The sequence below is a fragment of the Poecilia latipinna genome, unplaced genomic scaffold, assembly GCF_001443285.1.
Source record: "Poecilia latipinna isolate Pla-1442-1.1 unplaced genomic scaffold, P_latipinna-1.0 Scaffold1539, whole genome shotgun sequence".
Taxonomy (NCBI): Eukaryota; Metazoa; Chordata; class Actinopteri; order Cyprinodontiformes; family Poeciliidae; genus Poecilia; species Poecilia latipinna.
In genome coordinates this window covers 22133-46030 of record NW_015114155.1, presented here as the reverse complement: position 1 = coordinate 46030, position 23898 = coordinate 22133, and the positions used below count along the sequence as shown (strand labels likewise).

The following is a 23898-nucleotide window of genomic DNA, read 5'->3' as shown; positions in this document are numbered from 1 at the left end:
CCAACATTCACCTGCCATCATCTTTAAAAGCAATCAGAATGACATCCATTCACATCAGGTGTGTTTGTACATCAGTTTTATTTACAATATTACACAGTTATATGAACGTGAGGAGTTCATTTATCCTCCTGTGCTCGACAAATAAAAAGAAAAAAGAAAAAAACATGTCCCAGCCCTTGTGCAACAAACTAAAACCTTGTTTCTGGAAATAAAAGCAGACAAAACGTCGTTGTCATTAATTTAAAGTATATATCTGTGAGCTGGAATTATTAAAACAACAGGATGGGTGTTTTTTGTTTTGTTTTGGAAAAAGCAGCATTTTTAACAAAAAAACAAAAACAAAACAAAAATATGAGGACAGACAGAGTTTTAATACTTTTATGATGCCTCTTTAAATTTTAGGCACTCAGCAATAAAAACAAACACATTAGGAAAAACAGGCACTAAAACAACACTTGACACAAATTAGAAAAAAAAAAATAGTGTTCGTTGAGTTCTTGGGACGGTTTAGCGGAAGAGAGCCTCATTTCCTGAAGAAGGTGCTGCGAGTGATGCTGTACAGCAGGTGGTAAGGCTTTCGTCTGGGGGGCTCGGCCAGAGAAAACACCTGCTGCTGAGGCACGCTGGTGGGAATGGTGATGTGGCGCTGCTGGAGGGGGGGCAGGTTTTGGTGTGGCGGGACAGAGTCGGCATAGCCGACGGCTAAAAGAGGAAAACATTTAAATAAAAACATTAAAACAAATTGTTTTTGAAGTTTGACAGCTTGTAGAAACAATTTTCCTTACTTTTGATCTTTCCATGTTTTGGTCTTCTGGCATTAGCGATAGCCTGTTTTCTTTGCTCGTCGCTGATGTCTATTCCTGCACACAAAACACACCTTCAGATCCAAACATCCGCTGCGTCGCCGCGACGCAGAAGCGACGTTTCGCCGCCTGCGCCGAATAACTCACCCATCTCCTGGTCCTCCTTCACCCTCTGTCTCTCCTTGGCAAAGGCCTCCAGCCACCTCTGCTTGTCCTCCACCTTCCTGCAGCACAGCATGCACATGAACTCCAGGGTGGAGGCGTTCCGCAGCCGCAGGGCGTTTTTCAGGGTCAGGCCCAGGTCCGGGTCCCGCCCATCGGCGACGTCCACCACTTCGATCTCGTCCATATCCAGACGTCCCCGGTAGTGCAGTAGGTCTCTGCGCAGGACGTCCTTTTTGCAGTAGACAAGCTGGTGGTCGAACAGGAAGAAGCTGCGCTGCTGCGGCTTCCCCTGCCGGACGGCGCGGGTCAGCTCGCCGGAGTGGATCAGGTCCGAGCTGCGCTCCAGCACGTCAGGGCCCTGCAGCGAGTCAAAGCGTTTGCACCACAGCCGGACGTATTGCTTACACAAAGTTGAGAGGATATAACTGAAATGACATCTGAAGTGGTCAGTCTGACCTCCCAGTGCAGAATGGCGACCTGCCAGTGAGCGATGGTGTCGATGCTCTCCAGCCGCCGCTTCCTCTCGTTGATTAAACTGGCCACCTTCTTCATAGCCTCGTACGCTTCACTGACACCGGCATGGTCCCTGCAATGACCGGAGGAGTAAACTCAAAAACAGGTGGTGAGGTAGGGAAACAGCTTCTCTTTGTAAACTACGTGGTACAGTAAAGTAGGCGACCTTCACTCCAAAAACAGAAAATCTTACTGAGGATTTTTGTGTAGCTTCTAGTGCCAATATCTAAGTACACTTGAAATAAGACAAAAATGAATCACAACAATCTTTTCAGCAAGTTATAGGAACTTATTTTAAGTCAATACTTAATGTTGATAAAAAGTAGAAGTTCCGCTAGCAGATTTTGGGAAAAATGCCATTATACACGAAAAGATCTGCAAGTGGAACTACTACATTTAATCAATATTAATTATTGACTTAAAACAAGTTCCTAAATCTTGCTAAAAAGTTACTTTGTCTTATCTCAAGTGTATTAAGATGTTTGCACCAAAAACGAGGTAAGATTTATTTTTGAAGTGTTTTTCTTCATCTTGGTGTGACTTCATAGAGACAATGCAAAAGCATTCATACCGTTTAACCTTTTTTTTTTTATTTCAAAGCCCTGCTTTTCTAATGTCAAGAATTGACCTTCAGTTGTTTCCTGGCTGAATCTGATGAGCTGAAGTTTTGCATACTATCGAATTTCCATATATGCTACCTGTGGTCTTTGGGTGTGTACTTGAGCAGCTCCCCCAGCTGCAGCGGGTATTTACAGATCTTCTGGACAGGTGTGAGCAAGAAACCAGCGATGGAGATGTCGATCATCTGCTGGAGGAGGCGGCAGGCCTCGAAGAAATGCTTATATTTGCCCATCTTCATGAGACGCTGCAGCTCAGCGCAGGCAGCAGGATGAGTGTTGCAGTACTCAGAGTAGATCGAAAAGCCCTCGCCCTTCAGAGAAGCAGAGAAGCAGTCCAGGATGACTAAAAGTGATTCTGTGACATGATCTACCGAGATGTGCGTCTCACATGCATGGTCACAACCTGCATGAGGAAGCAGGAGCCGATTTCACTGAGATGCGGTTCTTCCTTATTGTACTTCTTCTCCAGTTCCCTGACGAACTGCCTCTGGAATCTGTAGATGTCTTCTATGTTGCTGAAAATCGTCTTCAGCTGCAGCTCTGTGAACATGCTGGAGTTTTTCCGGCACTGACGGATGTAACCCTGAAACACAAAAACCAACCCCGTATTTAAACTGACAGAGCGCCTTAAAAATGTTTTAGTTCTGACCAACAGGGGGTGCTAGAAAAGTACCCCATGCTTTTACTGAAGAGGATTTACTTTCATAGGTTGCAGCAACCAAAGATGATGCTGTTAAGAAAGTATGTCTACTCTAGATGTTTTTTGTTTTTATGTTACACTTAAAGACTTTAGATAATCACACAGATTCAATCTGAGTTAATACAAAATGCATTTCTTAAAACGATTATATCTAAAAAAATATCCAAACCGAGCTCATCCTATGTGAAAAGTAAATGCCTATTTACAGTCATCCCACAAAATATAAATCAGTCCGGACTTTGACTAAGCCAAGACAAAATCTTCATTTAGCTTATTTTTTCGAGTTGCTAAGAGGACTTGTTAGTGGGCTTCAGATCATTCTCCTGCTGCATAAGCTAAAGCTGAAGATCACAAAACTGACTGATGTTCTTTTTCTGAAAGGATGCCGTCTTAACAACACATCTAACAAAACTTTCAAAATGTTTCCACTTTTGTCTCATCAATTGACAAAATATTGTCCCAAAAGCCATTAGAAGATCAAGATGTTTTTTTTTAGGAAAACATGAGATGACGTTAGTGTTCATTTTTAACAGGAAGTGGTTTTCACTGTGGATCTCCCCCATTGATGCCGTTTCTGCTCAGTCTGCGACCTCCTGGATGAGTTGTTGATGCTCTCTTGGACTAATTCCGGTAACAATCATGAGAAAGTTGACCATTGCAGCATCTTTTACCCTGTATTGCATTGTGGCTCTCACTGTGGTTCACTGATGTCCCAATGTGGTAGAAATAACTTTGAAAACCTTGTCAGACAGACGGCAGTGATATCTGCTCTTCAAGGCATTTTCTAGATCTTTTTAACCTACTTCGTGTTGTCAGACCAGTATTCCAAACACCGGTCACTCACAGGTGGTCATCATTTGAAAAATGCACTTGTGTTATTAAAATCTTAATGATTAAAAACCAAAATACCTCACAGATGTCTTTTAAGTGTTTGATGTAGATGCGTTCAGTGTTCATGATTTCCTGAACCACGTTGGTTCTCATCTGCTCCCTGTGCTGAGTGCTGGGTTTATCCCTGGGGGCCGGATCTTCCTGGTCCGCCACGCTCTCCACACTCTCAGTGCTCGAGTCCTCCTGGTTCACACGGACCTGAAACGCATCCAATGCAAACGCAACTAAACCTCCTGAGAACCAGAATCAAATAAATCTATTTGAGAGCAAACTTAAGTCAGGATTAGACCTAAAAACAGAAATTATCTCTCACTCATATTTGTCTCCACAGGTTTTGAACAATGAAAAGGGGAACAGTGACTACTTTATTATGGCAACAACATTGATTCAGGAACAAGACACTGCGCAGCAGACGACTGCCGGCCAATCACAACTTCGCCATGGTTACCACAGCCTCACTAATTAAGACCGAGCTGTCAGTCACTTCCCATCGCCACAGAAACCAGCTGGACCCTCTTATGTTCCGGTCCTTCAGCTGTTTGTTTGGGCCTAAGCCGGGCTGAGAGTCTTTTTTTCTCTGCAAACATGTCAAAGGGAGCAGGGGTCAGAAAGTCCACTTACCCTCACAAAGCTGGACGGGAACCAGGCCTCCCTGTCGCCTCCTCTGCCCCACCACCAGTCCTTGTGGGAGGCGTCCAGGAGGCGGATCACATCGCCGGCCTTGAAGGCCAGCTCCTGCTCCTCCATGGTCACATGATCCCAGAGAGCCTCGGCGTACACGGCATAGCCCGAGATTATCCACTGCACAGGACACGGGCAGACAGGAGCGTACAATTACACGGAGGCTGAGCCTGTGTCCGACATGTAAGATTACTTCTAGACATGTGGACGGTGCGGAGGCCAAACATCTTAGAAACGTGTCCAAAGACTGGAAACGAGACAAGCAGAAATTTGTGGGGGGGTTTTTGCGTCACCTCGTTGAGCACGGAGAGCTCCACCCCGGGCTGGAGGTAGGGCGTTCCATCAGCGAGCTCTTCGAAGCTGCTCTCCTCCTCCTCCTCCTCCTCGCTCACGCTGTCATCCAGCGTCGCCGAACACTCAGACTCACCAGCTGCAACGCGGATCCAGAGATAATGAGACCACGTGTGGAAAACAAGCAACCTATCTATCTCTATCAGCTTTTCTCCTCCAACATACTTGCTGACATTCCTCAGCACCAGATTTTTGCTTTTTTTTTTTTCTTTTTCCCCCCACAGAGTAACTTTTTGTTAAGTCTTCTCAAAAACAAGCCCGGTTCTCACCGCTGAGCACTCGGTGGAGTCTGCGCCGCCCCACGCGGTCCAGTCCAATCGGGGTGCTCTGGGAGAGAGCGCTGGGTCGGAATCTGGCAGACACTCCTCTGTAGGGGGGCACCTTGTGGGAGGGGATTGGTGGTCGCGACAAAGGCTGCAGTAATAACAAGAGGAAAAGTCCAGGGATTTAGGAAGAGCTCACTTTCTCTGGCTTTCACCAGCTACTCCCATAAATCATCATCACACACACACACACACACACATAACACAGCCTGTGTTAGCATTCCTATACAGAGTCAGGCTGCTCACTTTGGGCTTCTTGTGTATATTCTACAGTAATTCTGTGGCTCCTTTAATACTGGGCATGCTGTGAAAAAGTATTTGCTTCTTAAAGAACTGAACTGATAGCTGCAAAGAAGAGTGACCATATGAAACACTGAATATTACTCATATTTAGTTACTGTATAAATGCTTGATGGGATTTGCTTTCTGAAAACTGCATTTAAGGTTGTTTTCATCTGATGGTCCGGTATACTGGGTTGGTTTGGGAACCAAAACTGCAACATTTGTTACATTTTCAGCTGGTGCAGTTCTCTTTCACACTTCCCTTTGAAAAATCTGCTCTCCCTCTCACCTGTGGTGGCGCTGCACTAAGACCTGCTTAAGGAAACAAGGTGAAAACCTCTAAAGAAGACTGAATGCAGTCGCTATTTTGGTCCGCATCAGAGTTTGATTACGCATTAACACCTCCCTAAACGAACCGGAGTTTCTAGACAAACAAGCCATGGTTTGATTAAAGCAGACTAAACAGGAATGCACACCAAAGCAGACTAAACAGGAATGCACACCAAAGCAGACTAAACAGGAATTTTGTCGTCTTGAACTACAAAATTCATTCGACGTGAAGCATTTAAGGGAGGCAAATACTTTTTGACGTCATTCTATTAAAGTTTATCAGAGCAAAAGATATGTAGAATGCTGATTTTACTGTTAATTACGTCAATTCATTTGGTTTTATTTACATTTCTTGAGTTGAGCAAGAACTACGTCTGAGTGCAGAGTTTCACAACCACATGGAGTTGATGAAACGATCAGGTCCTGCTTTGCATTATCTCAGTCGTCTCTAGACCTCGTGTCTCTTAGAGGATGAAATGCAAAAGTAACATGGTATCCCCGTTTTAAATGACATTGGTTCGGTTTCACACAGCATACTTTGCTGCTTTCTTTCATACAGTGGATCTGAATAGTGTTTATCACTTTCACAAAAATAGCTCCCTACGGTTAAAATAACTTTCCTATCTCTCTCCCTGGTAGATAACATGTTAAAATAGGATAGAAAGTGTTCAGGGTTATTTTCTCCCAGTTTCTGGGTGTTCTCCTTCGTTCTGTCCTCTGCTTACATCAACAACTTTACATCTTATAGCATGATTGTTGATTCTGTTGTCATTTTGATGATAATGTCTTGTATTTTTCTGCTTTTTTTTCTATTCAACAACTCTAAATCTTCGGGAATTATGTGATTTGGTTGAAGAAATGCTCCTTTATTTAACAACGGTTTTCTACAAGCACCAGAAAGATATTCTATGAAAGTGAACGAGTCATTTTTATTGACAATAATAATTGAGAGTGTCGGACTACAAATATCCAGGCCTCTGGCTTGATGAAAAGCTAAACTTTGAAAACGGAGTTGATTCTTTGTTAACGTAGCTGACAGAAACAGGATTTTGCTTTAAAAATATTTCAAACTTTCCACTGTTTACAGGGAAAAGATTCATCTCAGGAATTTTCCACCATGTTTTTGACTAGTTGCACTTTTGGTAGAGCAGCATCCTCCACTCACAAACCCCTTGATTCTCATCACTGCAAAACTTTAAGAATAATCTGTAATCAAATAAACCACTGTGTTCCATATTTTAAAACCTGAACTTTCTGTAACACGAGAAGCTTTGTATTATTTACATACAAAGCCATCCTGCAAAAGCTATCTCTCCGTTTATCAGACCTACTTTCCTCAATGTTAGTAATAATGGCTCACTTTACAAGTTCCAAAAACATTCACAGAGCAGGGACGTTCTGCTTTCTGTTATCGCGCTCCTCACACTTGTTTTTCTGTGTCAGCTTCAAGGTGTTATGTTATGATCTTTAGTTGTTATCCTTATGGTTTTGTGCTTCATGTGTCTAATTTGCTGCATTTCATTGTTTTGTATTGTATCTCAGTGTAATGCTTGCATGCTTATGAGTGAAAAATACATTTGCAGCAGTGTAAGCCACACCCTTCTAGACACATATATTTTTATGAGATGTATTACATCTCAAGGTTTTTGGTTCCAACATGCTCAATGCAACCTGGAACTTAAAGAAGCATCATGCAGGATTTAAAGAGATCAAGTCACAAAGCTGCTGATTAGAACAAAAAGATTACAATCAGCCTCAGCCCGCACTCTTTGCGATTCAGGAGAAAACTATCATTGATGTAAAAAATGTAAACAGTGCAAAAGAACATTACTAAATCCAGTGTGTATGGTCTGTTTTGGGCTGCTGTGAAAACATGGCCTCCCTGGAAGAGGGGAGTCTGAATGAGTTCTTGCTTTGTCTAAAGGTTTTAATCGCTGTAAAGTAGCCAATAGAAATAAAATATATATAAATGTTATATTGTATCTAAAAAAACACGCCTTCAAAATGAAGCCCAATGCCGCTTAATGCACTGTATTTTATATTGGCAACTAGATCAGAGCATGATTTAATCATTTTAATCTTTTGGACAGATAGCTTAATCCCAAATGTGCAACAAGAAAACCATTTGCTGGGGACAAGTTGTGAAAGCTTACAGAAGGAAGGCGATCCTCCTTTAGCTCAGTATCTGCAGCGAACAGATCCACGGCCCCGATCACCGAGACGGGCCGATGTCTCTGAACCTCCCCGTTAAGGCTACAGTTGTCAGAGTGACTGACGTTCCCACTGGAGCTGCAATTTTCCTGCAGCTGTGCATCCGATGTCCTTCCCTCGTAGTTTGTCTCTGCTACTTCCTCGGGGATGCAATGCTTCCTGGAAACGAGCTGGGCGTAGTCGGAGATCGGCCGAGGTCTGGGCCGCCCACTCCTCTGTCTGGGCTTGACAGAGGCGGTTTCTGTGGAAGCTGCAGCTCCGTCTGTGGGAGGTATGGGGGATACGGGTGTGCTGGAGAGGCATGCTGGGGGGTCAGGAGGTGGGCTGCTGCCCGCTGGGGAGACTTTCTCTGTTTGGAGAATTGACTCTTGTTCTTGAAAGTGGGATTTCACCTGAAAAGAAAAAAAAAAAACAATCTTAAAACAAAACGAGGATCAAGAAGCAGCATCTCTCCTTCTCGATAATCTTTTAATTGGGCTTTACCAAATCACAATTTAGTTTCAGTAAAAATATGATAACTTTAAATAAAAGCATAACTCTAACTCTTACATAACAGTTTTTAGGCTAAGGACAATTTCTGAACAAGTTTACAACACAATTTTCGTTTTGTTTCTCATCGTGAAAATGCAGCTTAATGATCAGTTTCAGTTTATTAATCTTTTCACTTTTTATCAACTATCCCACACACACAATGTCTTCTGTGTTACATTACATCTGTCACGACTGAATTACATTTTCAAACAAACACATACCCAGCCTTCATGCTGATTTTACAAGGAGAAATCAGATGAGCTTATCATCTTAGATTCAGATACTAAGACCATTATTATGAAGATTTGAAGGAAGTTGTGTCTGTGCCAAGCAGATAAATGCTGAAAAGCCTCAAGTTTAAAAAAAAAAAAAGGATTATGATTCTGTTAGTAGTAGTATTATTATTATTAGCAGACCTTGGGGTGCAATGCTGGAAGTTGACAAAACATGAAATGCTGGTAACGACTTAAAGAGACAAACTAAACCACAAAAAGACCAAACCATACAAACTGAAGCCTTAGCTAAGGACAAATAAAAGGAAACTTATGTGTCCTTCTGTATTACCAAAGGGAGAAACATTTTCAAACATCCTCTAAAAATACAGCTAGATTTAAAATGTAGTGCCAGTTTAATTTCATTGCCTTCTGCTTTTGTTTGTGGCTGCATTTGACAAACATCTTCTAATAGCACCAGAACTGGTCAATTTAATTTAAAACTGTATTAACCATCAACATATTTCCACAAAACTGTTTCATCCCAACTGTGTTAAAGCTCTATTATGTAACTTCATGACAAGGAGGGAATTAAAATGTCTGAGAAAGAGCACCGGACTGCAAAACACAGAATGTGATCATTAACAAGAACTCCTCCAACAATATATTGACCAGTCGTACTTTGAATTTGGACAGATTTGAATCAAACTACCTGGAAACCTGGAACATTAGTTAATCAGAAACATGAAGCTGCTAAGGTAAAACAAATCAACTACAAACTTTACTGGATCTCAAAGCAGAACAAAGATTTAATTCAATGACCTTTATAACGTCTATAACATTTTTAAGGTGAATTATTTGCTTATCAGAAACATCTTAAGCTCCTTTTAAGCTTAAAATAAAAATCTCTGCTAATATACTCCTTTTAACGCTCATCATGTGAGATTTCTCAGCAGGTAAAACGACAACGCTTCCAGTAAAACTGAACCTCACCTCTGGCTTTTCCCGGTCTGGGTCTGGACCTCGGCATATACACTGGAATGGCACACATAGCACCAGCACCATTGCCGAACTGGGAAACCGGTGCTCCTCAAGGCCAAATCCCTAAATTCCTTCCAGAAGCCCCTTGATGACTAAAGAACACGGATGAGGCTTTCCAACCCATCGTTAAAGACAAAATCCCGACCTCAGAGCATTATTCTGCTAAACTCCTGCATTTATCGGCCTGCTTACTTGGGGGAGCTGTCAGCTGTCAAAGGCCTCGCGTTCATGTCGTTGTACTTTGATCTGGAGCAACAGCTAACGGAAAGGCTGTGCTCAGTCACAGCCTCCAAACCCTCCCACTGAAACAGAACCACAAAGAGATTTTTTTTTTTTTGCGCAACGGCCACTAATCATAAACAAAGCCTAATCATTAACTCCCCCTGCTCCCTCACAGCGCCTGGCAGCACCAAGGGTCCAACGTCAGCATGTGACTCTGCTGCAGGAATCAAACAAGTCTGACAGGAACAGTCCATGTTGTGCCCTCGCTCTTATTTATCTGACATCAATAAGGACTTTGGACTTTTCCCTTTTTAAGTGTACGTGCAGTAAACCCAGAAGTATTACTTCACCATGAGAGTATATCAAAGATCACTTCACACTTAGATGAGTGAGATTTCTTTACTTAAGATAAGGGTCACAGCCGTTCTGATGAGAAAGGTCATTAATGATCAGAATATACTATAGTGTCAAACAAAAGCAGATTTTAGTGATTTTCTCTTCTTTGAAATGTAAGAAAGAGTGTTTGTTTACATTTAATTGATTATAAGCAGAATAACAAATCCATTTAGATTTAATGCAAAATATACATTATTTTAGCTATGGGGTTAAACAAACATAAATGGGTTATGACAATGTGTCAAAAACAACTTTCCTTTCTGTATTATATGACGTATGTGTATTTTTTTTACTATTATTAAATGTAAAAGGGCAGGTTTTCATAGAGTACCTCTGGAAAGTATACACAGAATTTTTAATTTCATATAATTTGGGACAAGGCTGTAACAAAATGTGAAAAAAGTAAGAAGCTGTGAATACTTTCCGGATGCACTGTAAATCTAAATATTTCTTCAGAAGCTAAGAAACATAACATTTTTAACAGAGTGGATTAGGTTTTGAAGTGCACTCCTTCACCGCTTCAAAAATCAGTCGGAGACCTGACTGGATTACACAGTCTGGAATGAAAATATGTATAATGAATGGGATGATCTGGGACGAGATCTTGCAATACTAAAATGAGAAAATATTTAATATTGTGGATAAAGTGGATATCTGACCACTCTTCATAGCACAACTGATAGAACTGCTTAATTTTCTGCTATGAACCCAGCTTTAAAGAATATGAAATACATTTTCAATACAGATGAGAAGTTAAATGTTAGCATAATTTGTCCATTTTGCAAAGTCAGCTTAAATCTGTCTTAGAGATCAACGTCCAGGAGGAACGCCCAGCTCTGTCCACCCCCTAAAAATATACGCTGTGATGAAGGAAGATTTAAAAGAAAATTCACTGCTGAAGCTCATCGTAACCTCCTGTGGAGTTACATAAAGATTGACTAAGAGGACGTCATATTAGAAAGTAGCATCTGCTCCAGATGTGCCACTTTGAAGATAAATTGAAGTGCCATCTACCTCCTCTCATTTGGTGGAACAAACATTGAATCATTTGTGTGGGAGCCTTTTGAATTTTTTGGCTTAGTTTCTCCTCCTATATCTTGCTGAACTGATTCTGATTGTAGTGTAACATTAGGATCACTGTACTGTAAGATAAAAGCTTAAAATCAATATATTTTTTTTTCTTTTGGAGCTGGAAGTTTTGCTGTAACCCCATCAGGAGTGAAAAACTCAGTCAACAAAAAATTTCTTATCATAAAGACAAGTTTTCTGGAGCCAGGGAGAGATAAAGGTGGACAGAAAGAGCCATGAAGTTAAAATGATTTCATATCACATTCATCATCCAGGGTGATTTATAAGTTTGCAGATCTTACCTCATTTGGTATCGAGGCAAAGTCAGGCTGTTGTTGCGATGCCTCTCTCTCGCTGAGTGGGGGTGAAACACATTCGACCATCTGTTTAGCATTACTGGTAGTTGAAGCAGGCAGCAGCTCATGCTGAGCAGCGATATCAGCTGAAATCTGCTCTGGTGAATCTCTGGGCCCTGAGGAAAGTGGGTCGGCGACACCCCGATGCGACTGCAGGTCTGCGCTGTCTTCAGGCTGGGCGTGAATGAGGGGAGTGCATCTGACAGAGCTGACCTGAGCGGTGATGGCTACGGGCCGGCGCTGTCGCTCGCTGCTCTGAAGGCAAGGCAAACGGCGAGAGTAGTCGTCGTGGAGACGGCTCAAAGGGGACATTGGAGATGGAGACGTGGGACTTGGGGACGGACTTTGCTTTCGTCGGCCAGTTAGGTCAGTCATGCTGCCGATTAGCTTGATCATTGGCCCCTTGTTCTTTGTTGGGCTCCTCCTGCCTCGGAGGTCCACTGAGGAAGTGCTGGCGGTCCTTTGAATGCTTGGGGTCCCGTTTGACAATGTGATCCTCTGAGGGTCTTCCTGTGGGGATGGAGGACCTGGACAATGGTTTTTACGTCTAAATATATGCAGGTTCTCTGCACTTTTACTGAGTCTGCTCAGAACATTCACATTAATGTTTTCCTTCTGGGTCTCTGTCTCGACGTCCACCTTTGATGAAGGATTTGGTATTTGCGTGCTGCTTGTAGTGTCATTTTTGTCACTTCTTCCATTGTTTGTATCAAGTAACGTGATTCTTCCTGCCCCGTATGCTTTCCTTATGCTTCTGGAAAACCGGGAATTGCGTGTGAGACCACTTTCAGCTTCCTCATCATCATAGTCCTCAATATCTGAGCCGTAATGTTGAACCATTGCGGATTTTTGGTCAGCTAAACTTCCATTTGATACAAAATTTCCTTCTGCAGTTGTTAAATGATGAGCAGCGTCAGCTGGCTCACGTTCTGAGCTGCTCCCAGCTGATCCATTTGGCATTTCCACATCTGCTAATGGTACATTCTGTCCGAGGCTGCTTGTTGCTGCCCCTTTACTCTGAATTCCTTGCAGTACAGACGATCGTAGCTTCTTGAAGGAGTCCACCACACCCAGCCCTGAAAGCCCGGTCCACGGCTGGGGGCCGCCGATGCTGTCATTGTTTGGACAGTCGGCAGCAGGACTGCTAGGAGGGATGGCACCCTTCCTGGAGTTTGAAAACAGCCTCATAATTCTTGAATTATGAGGCCTTCCTTCAGCTTGACATATCACAGGGTTGGACCAGGCAGAGGGATTGATGCCGTTTATCCTGCTCTCGTCGGAGATCGGAGCAGCACCCACCGGCTGTACCTGGGCACCACACCCAGACAGCAGGTAGGGGACAGAGCTCCTGTCAACGACGACCTGCGATGGATAAACGTCACCCAGAGGTCTGCTCCGGATCAGGGGATTGGGGTTTGGGCGGTGCAGACACTGGAGAGGGTCTTCACTTCGGGACAAGACCTTATCCTTCTGTTCTGCCTACAAAACAAACAAAAGTTACCAACTGAGGGACACTGGAAAATGAAAAAACACCAATAGTATTTTCTCGCCAACTAAAGCACATCAGAAAAACTTGTTTAGCATAAACTGATCCTTAGACTTGGACATTTCATACCCAAAGAGCTTGGTAGATTCTGTTGATCAAGGCAAAATTTACCCATAGTCTAGATGTAGTACATTATCATACTCAGAATATTACACTTTAGAATGTCTTTATATAAATGAACCAAGAGCTGCATTGGACTCGTTTTGAAGGAAAGAACATTATTTGGAGCACTTTCTTCTGTAACTCTTCTTCTGTAAGGTTCAAGTGGTGAATCTTTTTTAAATGCCAAACAACTGTTAACAGCCAGTCTTTGGGGTAAAAAAAGAAACATTTTTAAGGATCTAATCTCTGAAGTCTCTTTTACTGCCCAACTTTAGACTCCCTTTGCCTAAAATTCTATGTAACAGTGTTTCCCTTCGTTGATTAGGGCACACTGACATGGTCCGAGTGGAAGTGTGAGGCCAGCTGCAAGGAAAGGTGTTCCTCGCAGCAGAGCAATGAAAAAAAAGGAAGAAAGCCTTCATCAAACAACAAAGCTGAACCCAACTGTGTTAACGAGGTCTCCCGGAAATGAGAAAATACTGCAAAGGAAATGTTAGTGGTGACATATTATTCCGGCAATTATTCCATTTCTACAAGTCTTTTGCAATATTGACCTGGTGCATACAGACGGCACTACAGCAGAAAGTGTGAGCAGTCCTGCTAACACCTTTATTTGTTTACCATCATACACTCTGCATTACATCCCAAGTTCTTTATTTTTGAGTAAATTTCTGCCTTTTCTTCCCTGTTCACAGTTCTCCTTTGAAATCACGGTTCGGTCATTAAATATCCTAGTTAGGCCTTCAATACTTTTAGAGAGAGAGAGAGCTCAGTCTACCCCCAGTGTGTAGTGTGACATGTCTTACTTATTATGTTTATTGTTAGCTTATTTGTTTTAGACTTGCTTTATTTTATTTATTTAAATGTAGACTAATAAATATTAATGTGACATTTCCCCCAATAATCTTTGCTTGCTGTTGGATTCATTTTTCCTCTCCATGAACGTACTTTTTGACTGATGCAGTTTATAGTTAGAAAAATATGGCAAACCTAAAACACTGAAAATAATTTCTTCTCCATTAAACAGTACAAATGCTAAAAACTCCATGGCATGGTTTCAGGCAGGCTTTCAGATAAAATACACATTTACTGATAAGTAATTATCCATGTTTGATATTACAGTCATCTAAAGAGTGTGACAAGTGTTACGACTGAAACAGCCACATGCAATAAAAAAATATGACTGAAATAACGTCACCCTAACTGCAGCATAAAACTTCGTCTAGAATCTTTCTCGTTTGTCACGGATGAGTAGACATGAGGAGAACAGAGAGACAGAGGGGTGAGTGTCCCACAGTGTGGACAGGCTCCAGAAGTGAAAGCCATTTTACTAAGAACACAACATGGATTTGTCCTTGGTGCTGCATTTCAATGTCCCAGGAGAGCAGAGGCCCAGGCTGGGGGGTTGTACAGCTTTACATGCGTCTGATTCAGGGCAGTGGCTAATGCTGCTGAGGCTTTGAAGTGCAGCGTGACTAAGCAATGAAAACTGCTAATCCATTGTGATTAATGCAATAAATTGCCCTTTTTTTTGCTCCAGATTTCACAGAAGATTAGGTAAAGGTGAAGGGAAAGGTTGAATGGTTCGCAAAATTAAATTTTCAAAAAGGTTTTCATACATTTCTTCACTTTTCGTGTCAACACCATGGTTTGTGTTTTCTACATGGTGTTCAACTATTTAAAGCTTTTTCTAATGAAATAGCAGGATGTGTTTCTAGTGAGAGATTAATGAACATAATGGAATAATATCACAATCTGTTCCAGCGACCATTCTTTTACTTTAACATCCCACCACCATCTACAACGATATATTGACTAATTTAAAAATAAAAACAAATGCTTACAGTATCAATAAATAAACATTTACAAAAACAAATTATTTTGACCCCAGGAATTAAGACACCATCCAATAATTAATTTGTTTCATATCATGAGTAAAAGACAAGAGAATAAAACTCAAGGAATAAAAAGATTGTTGGACTGACTACAGGGGAACAATTAATCCCACAATGCACTGCATTAACCCAAGGTTGGTAAGAGATTGTTAGTGGGAAAAAACACATCATCAAGACCAGACCTACTAATTCAAGGCCATCCGTTACCAGACTGCACTCAGCGAGAGAAAATATCCTGCAACTTTTAGATGAAGCCCTTCTCCAACAATGTAAATCAAGTGAATGGCTTGTCACCAGGCCTCTGCAGACCTGAATGGCGTGCTGTCAAGGTACTTCAGATATTTGGTTCAGGTGTGTTGGGAGCGGCTGCTCTGAACACTTTTTGACAAAAATGCAAAGTGAAAAGAGGTGCACACTGTACACTACTCTGAGAACAGTATCATGCTGCAGATCGCTGTAAGAATCTGTAAAACACTTGAATACTAGGTATAATTTTCAATCTCCTTTACAATCAAGCACTACTTTGTTCAGGTCTAATAAAGTACTTTGGTTTATGTAAAAACGTTTAAGGGGAATGAATACTTCTACATGCACATACAGTTTCCATTTTTATGAAAGTGGTAAATAGCCCTACTTTTGAATGTTGCCCGTTTCTTAGTGTGATGTGTTTATAACCACATCACACTAGAAAGCATTTATCAATGCCTCCAATTGTTACTTGTTTACTTTCTAATATACTTAAATTCTAGGACATCTGTGTTAATTATACCAGCATAGTATGAGTAAAACTTTAGAACCTGCTCTTCTAAAGTGGAAGCGCTGAGCTGGCTGTACGAGGAAATGCTTAAGAAGTTCGTAGCAAACATTTCATTCACTAGTCCACCGACCAATACTGAGGAATGCAGACACTTAACAAACCAGCTAAACAAAGGATTAATGAAACCCAAGTAGCTCATTTACCATAAGACTATTTTTAACTTTTAATTACCACGGCTCTTACATCCTTTATGAGTTATGCCAATAATATGCTGTCCACAGTTTAGATCTAATATAATTTTACTGCTAATCATCATTTCAACACAACTGCTTGGTGGATCATGACTGATGGTGGGTCCTCAGGGGCGACTGTGGCTCTGTATAGTCGTCGTCTTGTGATCAAAAGGTTGGAGGTTTGATTTCAGCTCCCTCCTGTCACATGGCAATGCACTTTACCCCAAGTTGACTGCAGGGTATAAAGGTGTGCGCCCTTTTAAAAAGTGCAAACGCTTAATTAGCAGTTCTGTCCCTATTGACTCCAGCAGTGTGTTGTGATCCCACTATGAAACAAACTCTTTACATGGTCAGAGTAAAAAAGTGTCTTCATGAGGGAATGGAGATCACCCCCAACACCCAAAATAAGAAGCTCCAGAGCAAGAATGGGTGCTTAGCTGCTTCTTACAAAACATTTAAGAATAAGTCTGATTCATCTTTTAAATTATTTGATTAGGACAGTGCACATTGATTAGCACAACAGCTAAATTTCATCCTTTGTTAGAATCAAGAGAAGCAGCTCAGAGACATGCCATTACATCACGTAAATGTTTTAGGGACGTAATGAAATGGCTCTTTGTTGGGTCTCTGACTGGGGAACATCCAAACCTTTCTTAATTGTTTATTTTAATGGATGAGCTAAGAACCGTCTCTAGTAAAAACTCTAGTTTAGCACAGATGGGTCTCTGCAGGGATCTAGAATTAGCCAGCACCTTGTGACAGCACAGACACTGTGAATGAGTGCAATGCCTCCTTCTGTAGATGAGCTATTAGCTCAGTTAAACGCATTCAAAAGAGTCAAGTAGCATGTAACTGAGCTGTCTTTGCCTTGCATCTAAAGAAAGTTAATCTGAGATGCTAGCAATGTTTCTCTCCTAGAAGAGATGCGTTGAAATGCATCTTGAGCAACAAACTATGCAAATTTATCAGCATAACCCAGGTCTGAAATTTTAAAGATACTGAAACAGAAGAGAGTTGTTTATTGTAGAAAGGATCTTTAAAATGGCGTTCGTGTAAACAACCAAACTCTGTCAGATTTGGAGGAAAGTACCCGATTTAATCTTTTCCGTGTGTCGTTTCATAGTTGCATTCCTCTGCATGTTTAGCAGCAGATGAGCTTTCTCAATCAACCTTTCTGTGGAATCTGCTGTCACTTCAACCAAGTTGCACCCATCACACTGAACACTTATGTAAACACAGAGCCACCGCTGCCAAGCACTGCTGCTGACAGACACTGAACACCCTCCAACCAACAATGTACTGCTTTCAAAACTATGCTGAATTGTCTCCTTGTGCTCTCACTCACCCACTCCGCCTGCAAAGGAATCATGCTGAGTTGCAACTGGAAAAATAGAGGATCAATACGTCCATCTGGCTCCCAAGCTGAAAGATAGTGGGAAGATAGGGAAAGAATGCCCACAGCTTGAGTAGCATGTTTTTGTTTTGAGAACTCAGCCGTTCTACCACATGCTCCGTCCTGCAGGGCCTGTGATGCGTTTTTTTTCCTGCGGCAGGCGCCAACTGTCACACGCCAGCTGGCATCCACTAATTCTTGGCAGCGTTGCTTAGAGGAATGAAGGTGAGACAGGTGGTCACCTTTTAATAATAAAAGAAAAACAAGATGGTTTTCTATCAAACTCGTCCTGCAAGTTGTCTGATTTTGTTACTTTCATGTAGGGCTGAAACAATTAATCGGATTAATCATAATGAATCAATTATAGAAGTAATTGTCAACTAACTTAGCAATAAATGAATTGTTAACCGGAGTAAACAAACGCAAAAAGATGCCTGTTGTTGAAAGAAAAACATATTCAGAGCAGTAATTAAGACAAAACTGAACATGTATATACAGATACATTTTGTATCAGTTTTTTTTATTTATTTTTTTTATCTTTCTTAGTCTGTAAATATGTCCTACTCATAACTCTTCTAGAGGCACCATAGTTTTAGCTTCACCTTATTCAAGAACCTTTTGCTATTTAATTATTAGTCAGTAAATCAAACAAAAAAAAAATGCCAACAGATTATCTTGACAGTATATTTTATATAATTTTATAAATACATTTTTAAAAAATACAAATAAACAAATAATTAAATTCATTTTTAAAATAAGATAGTGTGCATTTTATTGCCCAAAATGCAATAAAGTATTCCTTTAGTGAAAGTTTGATCATTTGTAGCAAAAGATGATTCTGGAGCTAAAAATACTTCTAACATCAACATGTGGAAAGCTCAGCCCTTTCTTCCTGTATCAACATCAGTACAGTGCAAGTCTGACCTGTTAACTATTTTTTGGATTAACAGATTAATAATTGAAGAGAAATTATAGAGGATTAATGGGTAGAACATATTTATAGACAAATATATATTTTTTTATTGTAAATGCAAAATGTATACATTTTTGAACAGTTCTGGCCTAATTACCATTCTGAGTGTGTTGTTCTTTCAGCAAATGGCCTTTTTTGAGTTTGCATTACTAAAGTTAATTATTTGATTACTTAATTAGTTGATTAATCACAATTAATCCGATTAATCCTTTCAGTCCCACACCTGGCATTAATGGCAAAAAGAAAGTCATTGTTGAAAGAAAGTCATGAGATACATTGTTTACAGAAGCTCTGCTCAGGTGAGACTAAAATTAACCTTTCTGGCCTACGAGCAAAAACGATGTCTGAAGCAAAACTAAAAGTCTACATAACTCAGGAAGCACCATCGCAGTAGAGAAACATGGTGCTGGCAGCATCATGCTGCAGGAAACGTTTCTGCTACAGGGAAGCAAAAGCTCAGAAGCTGGAGATTGGGGTGAAGGATCTCCTTCCAGTGCAACAGGGACTCTGAACATATAGTCAGAGCTACAGAGGAAGTAAGTTTTAATTCAAGTACACATGAATTAAAACGGTCCCCTCCAAGCCCGAACCTAAACACTTTTCAGATTCTTTAAAATGATGCATTTCATCCAATCTGACTAAGAAAAATGGGCAAATAATAAAACACATTGAAACTTGTGGTTGCTCATGGGTATGAATACTTTTGCAAGGCACTGTTCTCATGTAAGCCAACATCTACATTACTTTCCAGCAATGCTAACAAGCTTCTCTTGGCTTCTCCTCCCTAATCTGCCGATGGGAGCGGTACGCTGCAGGCCCGGGTCCAGAGTTAATTAAGAGCTCAGGGAGGATCCCCCCACCCCTCTACCACCACCACATCTCTCCTCACATACAAACACCCACACGGCAGGAACCAGCTGGAGCCACCCTGAGATTAGACTCTCAGAGAAGAGGAAGCACACATACACAGAAATGTAAACATACACACAGAAGCCGAAAAGCTAAAACTGCATTCCAAAAAAAAAAAAAAAAAAGATAAGCAATTACTCAGAGCATCTCCTTGCGTCGTGCAGTGCTGCCCACACCCATGAAGCTGTGGGAGGAAAGCATTTAGAAGGACTCTCCTCCCTTCCTGTTTGACCAGAGGATCCAGGCAGGCAGTTATGTAAGGAATCGTAAATGCGTAACGTGAAGTGACCCTGTTAAAACAAAGTTCAGCTCTGCAGAGGTATGTCTCGCTTCAGGAGCGACTCAAACTCATTAAGTCAAAATTAACTGAGCTACAGATTTAGAGAGAGAGAGAAAAAGAAATACACCAGACACTAAGCATTAAGGGACACTTAGGACTTTTCATTGCCGTCTTAGCTCTCAGACAGACACAACCACCCCTGGAGCACCAGCATTTTCTGGTCAGATGTCAGCATTCCTGTCTCCATTTATGTTTGTCATAATGAATCAAAGCGGTGAGGAAGACAGTCGCCTCAGCAGACTGGATGATTAGCTAATCACTGTGCGCAAACAGGAGTTGGTGTGAGTTAAGATGCTTTTACAGTATGCTGAGTAGAAAGAAATAAATGCTTTATTTCATCTTCCAAGCGCATGAGTTCACATTTTCGGATTGCTCAAGTATCCTGGTGGATTAGGCAACACTGTATTGCTCTGAGTGCTGATGTGAATCCACATTAAAATCTTTTTTAGCGTTCATGCTTGGAAATCAACCTTTAAGCCCGCCTCTGGTTGGAATGAGATGTGTCAGCGAGTAGAAATCGACCGTGTAAGCGTGCAGTGTACACAGCTGGGAGTGTGTCTATCCTCATCCTTCTCTATTCCACTGAATCTCATTAGAGAAGCTTTACCAGTATGTGTGCAGGACTTGTTTGATCGACACAACGGTGTAATCAGGTGAATCACTTAGTTATTTAGTGCAACCCAAGGATCTTGAATGAGCTAAAAGGGCTTGACTGCAGGGGGCGACTTGGCCTATGTGCTTTCTACGCGATAAAATACTAATAAAAGAAGGAGATAAAAGGCTACAAGATAACCCATTTGGTTTCTGATTTTCATTTTGGGGAAAAACATGTAGGCGGACTTGCATATTTTTATTACAATCTACAGAAACACGATCCTAAAATATGTTCCGTCTGGATCAATCAACATCAATTTGCCACAAATAACAGTGTCATATTTGTGCATGACCCAGTTTCTGAGTTTTGATCTGGCAAACCCCCGTAGCTCAGGAAACACCACGCCTCTTCTTCTATAGCGTGGGAAGTACAGGTGGAGGCCAAGCCAGGGAGTGCCTCCACTCTCACTTAGGGAGCCAAACACTTCACCTGATCCGCAGAGGACTGTCACAGAGACAGACAAGCAGAAATCCAAAACCACACAATGTACAGGGTTTGGAGAGGAGAACACCCCACCAAGCCTTGTTATCACTGGCCACCTGACAGTTGCTCCACGAAAGCGTTTCACACAAAATGTTTCTGATGAGGAAGCAACAGAAAGACTGATTGACGTTTCATTTTTGATTAGTTATTGCTAAATTACAATTAGAGAAATCAGCCCACACTAAAATTATATTGTAGTTGTTAAGTCTTGTATTAAAACTCATGGCATAGGGACTTTGACCTTTGATTTTACTGGTATAAAGGGTTTATTGATAGTTCATAGGAACCAAGCTAATCTCAGTTTATCTAAAGGAACTTTTCATATCCTCCAGTAAGAACTCCTGGCTCAAATATTAAGTGCTTTTAAGTGCCCCATGAGTCAAACTCGAAGAAAACAGAAGTGACTGATCCTTTGTAGCGGTCACTCCCATTTTATGAAACAACTTTACTGAATTGGAAAGTCTGAAAGAGCCACTGAAAATACACCCTTTTTATTGACATTTGATTCTAGTAGAGTTCTACACCTTATCACGTGTTTGCCCATTTAAATTTGACTTTTATTTTGAGTTTTTATATCATTTTGCTGAATTTTACTAGGCGAGGGATGGTTTTTAGTGTCAAGCTAAACCAAAGGTTTTGAGTTGATGTGGTTTAAAGACCACAAAAACAATGTTTGATAACATTCATAAGGTTCAAAGTCCTTTTAAGAAAAGTGCCAGAAAGAACTGTAGTGCATGGCTCCCTCTCCGACGTCTTGCTGAGCACTACATGTCAGCTGGCCTAAAGAAGGCTACTACGCTTTCCCTCATCTATAAGGAAGGCAAATTTAGTTTTCTGGTTGCAAAAAGCACGGTAGCACAAGGGAAACTAAAGTAGCGCCATCCATGTCTCTTGATAGGGCAACACCAGCCCAAAATGGTAATTTGCAAACTAGTTTATCTGTTAAAAACATTGTATGCTAATATTAGCTGTTGTTCTATAAAGAGTATATTGACAAAAAAGGTAACGAAGTGTCAGAAATTAGACAATTTTCAAGTAGCTTCGCCTTGATTTTTGGCTAGTTGAACCAAAAAAACCCTCAAGTTTAATTGTATTTATTATTAATATTATTATTGAATGCATTATACTTAGTGTTACCAGTTTGTGTTGAAAGCAAGAGTTTTCGGTGTGGACATCGTTACTGTTTCATAGTGACTACTCCATCAGAAGGCCTGGAAATATATCTGAATGTTGCTCCAACATCCTTTGACATTATTTTTCGAAATGGAATCGGAATCAGCAAAAATCTTTGTTGGCAGGTCAAAGCAATTTTTGCCATTGCATTTTAATTGCTGCAACTAAAAAGAATAATATTTTGCACAATAAGCCCCTGCACTTTAAACCACTATACGTAGCATGCTTTTATTCACTAATTTCTCCCGAGTTTTTGTAAGAAGTTCAAATGAAATAACAATAAGTCACATATGTACAATAACTGTGTTGTAACTAACAGTTATGGTATAATATTTCAGAAGAAGAAGGAATTTATTTTTGATGTTAATGTCTAAAAGATTAACTGGGGATGGATTTACAATTTCCACTTTAATCTTGTGTTTTTAAAGAAGGAGTTTTGGGGGAGAAAACTATGCTGAGTTTTTTGATAGAAGTTTCAGGTTTTAATGCATGCATTAAAACCTGGGCATGCATAAAAATGTGTGTTTTTTTTTTATCTAACTCATCAACACTTTGCAATACAAAAAACGACAACAGTTAACTTACTGATCAACTTTTCAATGAATTATAAACTTAAAGTCCTGGAAGCATGAGTGTGAATTACACTGAAAAGTTTCCTCAAGCTCATAAAAATTCAGAGCCTAAGTGCTTTTTTTTCACATGTGAATTAATTTACAGACTTGAACGGTTGAGTTCTTTGAATTAGCAGGCCCTCAGCCCCCTCTCTCCTTTGCTCACTAACTAACTCCCAGCACACCCTGGCATCTCCCACATCACTATAACAACCACTCCTGTAATGCACCACAATAACCCCCACAGGTCCCATTTCAGGCAAAGAGGGTGAAATCACTGCAGCCGAGGGGTGAAACAATACAGATACTTTCAATTAAAGTGTTTTAGCCGTAACGCTGTTGAAAAGTCTTGGTGAATAGAAACAATAAAAACATACCCTGCTCATAGTCGCTGATGTCCTCCACCTTTCTTCTTCTTCTCACATAAGACAGAGCAGCGGTTTTGCTATTTATCCATACCGAAGCAGACTGTATCTCCTAGCGGGTTGGTTCCTGGCTTCTGCCAGGCTCATGTCGGGCACAGAAAAAGCCCAACAAGCGCTCTCCCTCTTCTTCTCCCCTCTCTTCAGTCACCCTGCAGCATACCGAAGACAAACGGCTCCTTGACTTCTTGAGCTAGCAGTTGGAGCTAACTAACTCATAAACTTCTTCAGAGTTGCGTAAGCGACGCAGTTTCTAATTTCACTTTCGCGAACCGGTAAAACTCGTTCGAAACAAAGTAAAACAGTGATGGGCACTGATAAGAATCATGCGGCGTGTTAAAGCTAGACGTTACTGAGATGCAGCTCGTTATTTCAATGGGGAGTCCAGCTCCAGTGAGTCTTTAGAGGATTTGAGCTCGAGAGCATCCTCAGTGCACTTGTTGCTGTGTTTGCAGGGGGCGGGGCGTTGAGAGGTTACGATGGAGGTTACTGGTTGACCACAGTGCGACCGTCCGACTGACAGCCAATAGTAAATCAGACAGCCACGCCCACTTCGAAACGCAATGCTACGCCTTGCTTGTGGAAGACCAAAAGTGCCACAAATCAAGAAATTCAAAAAAAAAAAAAAAAAAAAAAAAAAAAAAAAAAAAAATAAAAAAAAAAAAAATAAAAAAAAAATTTGGGCGGTTTAAAAATTAAAATTAAAATTT

The 23898-nt window shown here is 41.0% G+C and overlaps 1 protein-coding gene across 3 annotated transcripts; it reads right to left on the bottom strand.

Annotated features, from left to right (window-relative positions):
• Positions 1 to 59: 59 nt before the first annotated feature.
• spata13 (spermatogenesis associated 13) lies at positions 60 to 23623 on the bottom strand. Of its 3 annotated transcripts, none has more exons than XM_015058411.1 (13): positions 23144 to 23623; positions 11643 to 13175; positions 7813 to 8262; positions 4994 to 5138; positions 4667 to 4803; positions 4314 to 4493; positions 3711 to 3890; positions 2505 to 2684; positions 2180 to 2412; positions 1425 to 1554; positions 951 to 1326; positions 786 to 860; positions 60 to 702 (listed from the first exon to the last, which is right to left on the bottom strand). In XM_015058411.1, the coding sequence occupies exons 1-13, from the start codon at positions 23150 to 23152 to the stop codon at positions 524 to 526; spliced, it is 3807 nt and encodes a 1268-aa protein (XP_014913897.1). In that variant the 5' UTR covers positions 23153 to 23623; the 3' UTR covers positions 60 to 523. The 3 variants fall into 3 exon arrangements, with proteins under 3 accessions (XP_014913897.1, XP_014913896.1, XP_014913898.1); XM_015058410.1 differs by lacking the exon at positions 23144 to 23623 and adding an exon at positions 17575 to 17677; XM_015058412.1 differs by lacking the exons at positions 11643 to 13175; positions 23144 to 23623 and adding an exon at positions 9607 to 9944.
• Between the last annotated feature and the right edge of the window lie 275 nt (positions 23624 to 23898).

Bases quoted from the DNA above. Each gene is read 5' to 3' on its own strand.
- spata13 (XM_015058410.1), bottom strand. From the start codon at position 17,598: ATGATTCCTTTGCAGGCGGAGTGG. The intron at 3,891-4,313 runs GTAAGTGGACTT...GATGCGTTTCAG, and splicing joins TCCCGTCCAGCTTTGTGAGG to GTCCGTGTGAACCAGGAGGA. The intron at 861-950 runs GTGAGTTATTCG...TTTTGTGTGCAG, and splicing joins GAAGGAGGACCAGGAGATGG to GAATAGACATCAGCGACGAG.